The following is a 7,069-nucleotide window of genomic DNA, read 5'->3' on the forward strand; positions in this document are numbered from 1 at the left end:
ACAGGAGCAGAGGTACCTAACACACAACTATTTTTCCAGGGGATCCACCTGGTTTGTTTGATCTAATGCTGCTTAGTCATATCACATGTTTTCCCCAACTGTATTAGTGCAAACCCACTATCAGTGTTAGGTTTTTATCCTCCTCCCCATCCCATTGTGCAACTAATATAAAAACATAAGCACACAGCAAAACACCAGAAAATTGTACAGTTACTGTCATCACCACTTGGAGACCAAAGCTGAAAAGAGGATTGGAGCATATCTGATCTATACCAGAACTCCACGGAAAAGGGTTTGGGGCAGATACCATCAAAGAAAACAAAACCAAAACTGCAGTGTCAGGAATGGAGGGAGGGTAGGAGGATGGGGACAGAGACAGCTGGAGTGGAACCAGTACTGTGGTGCTGAATAAGAAAGAGAAACTAGAAAGGGGATTTCACATGCAAAATTAAAACACAGTGCAATAAGGGAGTATTCAGATCACCTTATCACCTTTCAGTCCATGTTCTCCAGGGTTGCCCATCAGCCCCTGAAACAAAAGAAAGTTCGGAGTGAGGCTGAGCCACGATGGAGACTTGCTCAGGTCTGTGACAATGATGTCCCCAGTTGGGTTGGTGGCTCAGACCCACAGCACTGGCCTGGCACAGCCCCAAGGCCAATGCCAGACTGCTTCCAAGGTGTGCTCCATCACACGTTCTTTCAACACCCTTCATGGGCTGGAGGCACACAGGGGAAAAGCTCCTGGAATTCCCCATTGAGTTACACCTACTGCAGAACAGCAGTGGGATGCTGTGCCCAACAGCTCCGTGTCTGGGTCAGTGGACATGCATCACTGCTGCCCAAAGGAGGAACAAAATACCTTCAGCCCTGCCGTGGAGGGACGAGAGCTCACACAGCTCAGTTATCCTCTCACCTTTAAGCCTTTTGGTCCTGGATAGCCGATCGGTCCCACAGGGCCCATGTCACCCTAGTAAGAGCAAAAGAATCACCGAAGTCATTAGGTGCAAAACCAACAGATTGCTGCATGTGGTGTGAAATTCCTCTCCTGTCTTGTCTCTCAGTATCCCTGAGGAATTGCATCACTGACTTTGGCAGGAGCATCCTGGCACGAGTCAAGGACTTTAATGTGTATACAGCCTCTAAGTAAAGGCAGCACAGGGTGATTGCCTTGCAGCCATGTGAAGGGAGAAAAGCAGCTCCTATTCACATCCTGCTCTCACAAAGAGGAGACCTCAAATCACTTTGACATCAGCCGTGGAGATGTGAGCTGGTCCCATGATCAGCTCATCTGGCCCAACTGTGCTGCTGCTGCTCCTGGGCATGGTCACAGCCACTGGGGAACGGTGAGCATCCCACTCCTGCCCACGGGAGAGATGGGTGCTGGGGAGTGTGGTCAGACCCCAAAACCAGGAGCCTGGAGTTCTGTATCCACGTCAAAAGTAGATCAGGAATTCAAGCTACCGAATTAAATGCAAAATAATAGAAAATTAAGAAACCACCTTGATGTTTGCAGCTGTGGTAGGATCTGAGAATGCTTTTTAATGTTCTTCCTAACTTTTGTAAGGATAATTTCCCTCTTCCAATATTCAAAAAATTAAAATACTGAGCTTGTTTAAGACAATACTGGAGTGTACTTATTCTTAGAGAAGTTGTGTGCTCACAGAAACCACAGTATTCCCAGGTTTTCCAGAAAGAGTCTGAGAGTGTGTTAAAAAGGACACAGATCCAACCAGCAACAAAGGCAGGAAATTTTGGTGACTACCAAACTCTGATATCTAAAAGGGGAGGACAGAAGAGAAGCAGGAGGTAAGGACAGAGGTGTCTCATTCTGCTGCAGTGAGAAGTCAGCGTGGCATCCTGTGCTGGAGGACAGCAGAGCTCACAGCTGCTGTGTGTACCCGTGCGTGATGCACAACAGAAACCCTTCAGTGCTGCATTTAAACAGGCTCTGACCACTTTCTGCCCATGAGGAGAGTCAGTGCCTCGGTGTGTAAATACACAGCCAGGCTCCCTGGAGGAGCACTGCCCTGCAGCCACAGCCCTGGGCCCGCAGCCACGCCAACAGAGCCCTTTTCATCCCTCCCTGCATAAAGGCTGCTTGTGGAGGCTCACAGCTTTGCTCACATGGTTAATAAGGAGAGCAAGAGGCTTGAGTTACATCTAATTCTGCTCTTCAGCCTCTCCTACCCAGCGAACCAAAGCCCTGTTGGATACAGGGCAGGCAGGAGCCTGGCTGGTCCCTGGGGGGGCTGTGGCTGGCAGGGAGGGAATGGGCTGAACAGGGACCATGTGTCACATTCTCCAGGCCCTGCAGGCTGAGCCACACGTGCAGACCCCAGGGAAGGAGGCTGGTGCTGGCCCATAGGAGGAGAAAGCAGGAAGGATGTGCTCCTTTCTCCCCAATCCCTCACATCCAAGACAGGTGTTGCACCATATTCTCTGCTTTTTCTTCGAGGAATATAAGATTTCTGGGTTTGATGCTCTGTGTTTCTGCACTGTCTAGTGCGACTGAGGCCTCGATCCCAGCTGATATACACACTCCTATAATTACAGCTATTAAAAGGCAAAAGGGGAAGGTTTTTAACCGCTGATTGCAAGTTGTTTCCGTGGATTATCACAGCTGAGGAGGAATCATTTTGAAAGAATGCTGTAGTACTAACAGAGCTTACAACTTTCTGTGCATGGAAGGGAATAACCTGAAACAAGTACTGAGACCTAAAAATAAACCCTAATACATTCAGCTGGGCATTCACTAACGCCAGCACAGCTGCCAGAGGAGGAGCTGCCACACATCCTTATAGCCATTTATCTCCTGCTGGGGAGCAGTGTAATGAAGGGTGGAATTTGGCTGTGGCCGTAATTACCTGGATTAGTGATGGAATGGTGGGAGTGCATGTAAAATTCCTGTATACCCAGAGGACAGACTGTTCCTGCCCACAGTCTCTCCAGTGAGCAAGAACTGTGTGTCCCTGAGGTCATTGTTTACAGGGACCTGAATTTTAAGAGACAGCAGATCCTGCTGTGGAATCAATGTTGCATCTTTGAAGAAATACCCTGGCAAATATTATCAAAAGAGCACGATATCTCAGAATAAAGACACTAACAGCAAGCTTTTAATCTGTTTCCTTTTGCTTGGAAAGGGTTTGCCCTCCTCCACCTCCCAGTCCATCAGGAAACCCCCTCTCTCCCCAGATGTCATACCTCCCCCATACAAACAGTCATCCTGCTCCCTGCCCTGCCACAGGAAGAGGAAAATCTGTGTGTAGTTATGCAGGTTGAAAGGGTTAAAGCCTGAGAAGCCAAATCTCCATTTGTTTTTGTACTTACAATGAGTCCAAGGACTCCAGGAGGACCTGGGGCTCCCAATTCTCCCTAAAAGGAAAGACAAACCAACATGGTTATGGACAATTTACAGACCAGCAGAAGCTGAAAGGCAGCTCAGTGTTTCAAGAGCTTGAGGGAAGCTCCTTCCCCTTCCATCCACCTCTCCCCAATCCCCTTCCTAGCCAAAGTGATCCAGAACTTCCATCTTCGGAGCACACTGGGGAGCACATCCTCGGCAGACACAGGGCTGCTTGTCGTTGGGCAGTTATTCCCAGGGCTGACTTCCCTCCCAGGAGCAGGATAGATGAAAGGAACATTTGACTGTGCAGGCAGGGGAGAGGTGGGAGCCTGCCCCAGGTGAGATCCAGACATGGGCAGGGAGAGGGACCAGGTTATGGAAGGGGCATGGGGACAGAAGGCTAAGGTGGGAAGGACAAGAAAGCTGCTGCTTAGCATTGGGAAAGGTGAAGTTTCTAGGAGTGGTTAAGGAACAACAAAACTCACAGGGAAAGGAAGACCTACATGAAAATGAAGCTGGGTAATCTGGAGAGAGGGTATAGCAGCTTCTGGGGCTGGCAAATAGGTCCTGGGAATGCATTTGGTACATGGGGTGCTCTAAGGCTGCTCCTGCTGTATCCAAGAACTCATTTAAGGTGGAGAACCAGCAGCATCCTCTGCCTCATCCACCTGGGGTCCTGCCCAGACCATTAACGAGCCATTTCTTTAATTTCACGAAAATCCCCTGGCCTTTGGGTTGCTCCTTGCCTGGAGGGAGGCAGCTCAGCCCCTCTGTCCCTGGAGCAGGGAGCTCTCTGCAGGGAACCCAGTGCTTGCTTGTAGGACGAAGCCCTTTTAATCCCACTGCAGAGAGCAGGAGATAGACTGCAGAGACCTCCTCTTGGGCTCTGTGCCCACCTCTCTGTGCCACCTCTCACGGACTGCTCCCAAGCTGGACATGTTGAAAAGCACCAGCTCCTTTTAGAGGTTTTCAAGAGCACCTTGGAGCTCATCATTCTGCAGGACAGACTGGAATTGGTTTGGCTTCTCAGCTTCACCACAAGCTTCCTCTGAGTCAGCTTTCCAAAGACACACAGGTGCCAGGAGCATCAGCAGGTTCCTGATGGCATCTCCAGGTGAAGTGCAGCAGAGAAGCTGTGTCAGACTCCCAAAACTCAGTTATCCAGGTCCACAAGTACTTTAGCAATCATGGGATGCTCAGCCCTGTGTCTTAGTGGCCTCCCTGGCCATGCCAACAATAAGGTGCTTGTCAGGGCAAGGACCTGCTCTTACACACTTCCATCTCCAATGGGGCCTCTCAAAACAAGTGCACTGGAAATACTAAACTTCCCGTTGGCTCAGACAGCCTCAGCCCTGCTCTGGATCATGCTGGCTACTTTCTTTGACAGCCCAGCTTGGTTTATGGTGCACATCTGGTGGAGTCCCTTCCAGTGCAATAAAGCTCCCCTTTTATGGAAAGATTTGCCTAGTGGGAGAAGCAAGGAGAAGGGGACGCGACGTGACTGAATGTGCTCGGGCTCCTTGGGTAAAGGGTTACGTGTGTTTATTTTATGGGAAGTGGAGTAAAGGACTATTGGGCAAGCACACACAAAAAGCGTTTCATAATCTCAACCAGCCTAAAATTGCTTTTTTATGGCCGGTTCCTTTCCTGCATACTTGGGACATCTGTGGAGCAATTGTTCCTCATGGGTGGGATTGCTGTGTCCTCAAGAGCTACTGTTACAAGGTTAGCTTCAAGCTTTTAGTCAAGACCTGGCACTACTAGGCTCAGCAAGAAGAGGGAGTATCCCAGGAATGCTGAGCACAGGAGCTGCACGGTGGCCTGAGTTTCCCAGGAAGCTCTGTAGGCTTCCAGGGAGGTTGGGCTGCAGACTGGGTGGATGGTCAGCTCTTGGTCCCATCAGTTTCAAGAGAGACTTCCCAGATTTCAAGTTACATCATGAGGACATTACTCAAGAGAAAGGGTATATGCGGAAACGCATGACCTCACGGCTAACGGAAGAGGATTTCCTCTTGGAAGAGGAGGGGTGGACTCCCCTGAGAGATGTGGACAGGACTAGTTGTTAATTTGAGCCATTCCCTGGCCTGGGAAATGGAGGATTTACAAGTGGTCTTTTCTGGCTATCGGTAATGACAGGCATGCCTCTGACCTGTAAGGGAAATCAGGCTCTATTCTCCTTTTTCAGTGCATGAACCAGGCACTGGGGCAACAGAGGAGGAGATGAATCAACAATTCTTTCCCATGTCTAATTCCTGTGATTAAGAGCCTAATTGGAGTGGCTAAACACTCCGGGAGCAAGGAACTGGAATGCAATGGCTCAACAGTTCTCAGCTAGCTGGTGGGAGGGAAGAACATCCCTGGGGCTGGAAGAGCCTGTGCTCTGCCTGGAGGGGACGGAAAGAAGATCAGAGGCTGTTGGCTCCAGCCCTCCCCACACGACAGATGAAGCAGAGGATGTGGCAGCCCAGGCCCGTGGCAGCTCTCCTGCCTGTGACTGCTCAGCTGCATCCCCCACCTAGCGAACTTGGCATATTTGTGTGCTCCACAAACAGACTCTCTGGCATTTTTCTGCGTCTGTGACTCCACTTGTGACCCTGTGAACCTCCCTTTAAGTCAGCCGAAACAGTCTGTTTTCATTCTGCAACCTCCAAGGCACATTAATATTGAAAAGCCGTTGATAAGATGAAAGGAGAGCGATCCTGCTGGATGAACCAACGGAAGGGACGTTTGCTGCTCTCCGATGCTCTGGGAACTGACATTCAGCTAACTTGTGCTGAGCACATCTCCTGAGTGGGGCTTAGACAATTTGCATGTTGATGAGGGCACGTTGTTGAGGGCCATGAAGTTGGTAAGAGGTTTGGAGCATCTCCCCTCTGAGGACAGGCTGAGGGAGTCTGGTAAGAGGTTTGGAGCATCTCCCCTATGGACACAGGCTGAGGGAGTTGGGGCTGTTCAGCCTGGAGAAGAGAAGGTTGTGTGGAGACCTCAGAGCACCTGCCAGGAGCTGAAGGGGCTCCGGGGGATCCAGAGAAGGACTCTGTTAGGAACTGCAGTGATAGGACAAGGGGTAATAGATTCAAATTGAAGGAGGGGAAATTTAGGTTAGATATTAGGAAAAAGTCTTTTCCTGTGAGGGTGGTGAGACACTGGCACAGGTTGTCCAGGGAGGTAGTGGAGACCCCCAACCTTGGCAGTGTTCACAGCCAGGTTGGCTCAAACCTTGAGCAACCTGATCTAGTGGGAGGTGTTCTTGCCCATGACAGGGATCATCAGGACTAGATAATCTCTAAGGTCCATTTCAACCCCTAAATTCTATGATTCTGCCTTTAAAAGAAAACAAAATAAGTTATTTGGGGGAAAAAACAAGGCTTCCTGACCTCCGGGATTCCTGCTCTTCCTGGTGGGCTGGCTTGGGACTACTGATTCCACTCTGACCCATGGCTTAAGTTGCCTGAAGGATGGGAAAAGTCCTGCAGAAATATTCCTTGGGAATCTAATTTGTTCAGTTCACTGCATTTATGACTCTTGTGCTGAATTCCCCACAAAGGCTGGAGTGTAGCTGAGCTTGGCTTGGTGATTGAAGTCGGTTGTGAAAATAACTTTTATGCTGCATATATGACAAATGGGAGCTTGTAGACACATGTGGATTGGGTTACTTCACACAAATCATCCCCTCAAACACCAGAGCAGCACGGTGATTATGTGTGAATAACCAAGGCAGCAGGA

The 7,069-nt window shown here is 49.7% G+C and overlaps 1 protein-coding gene across 1 annotated transcript in view; it reads right to left on the reverse strand.

Annotated features, from left to right (window-relative positions):
• The window catches only part of COL27A1 (collagen, type XXVII, alpha 1), a gene marked incomplete at its 5' end in the record, with an annotated part of 139,000 nt that overhangs the window by 74,794 nt on the left and 57,137 nt on the right, over window positions 1–7,069 (reverse strand). Inside the window, 3 exons of the mRNA XM_009077373.1 lie at window positions 485–529; window positions 914–967; window positions 3,328–3,372. Of these exons, the coding sequence (XP_009075621.1) occupies window positions 485–529; window positions 914–967; window positions 3,328–3,372 (144 nt within the window). The remainder of the gene's footprint in view (window positions 1–484; window positions 530–913; window positions 968–3,327; window positions 3,373–7,069) is intronic.

This window comes from Acanthisitta chloris, unplaced genomic scaffold (genome assembly GCF_000695815.1).
Source record: "Acanthisitta chloris isolate BGI_N310 unplaced genomic scaffold, ASM69581v1 scaffold3966, whole genome shotgun sequence".
NCBI lineage: Eukaryota > Metazoa > Chordata > Aves > Passeriformes > Acanthisittidae > Acanthisitta > Acanthisitta chloris.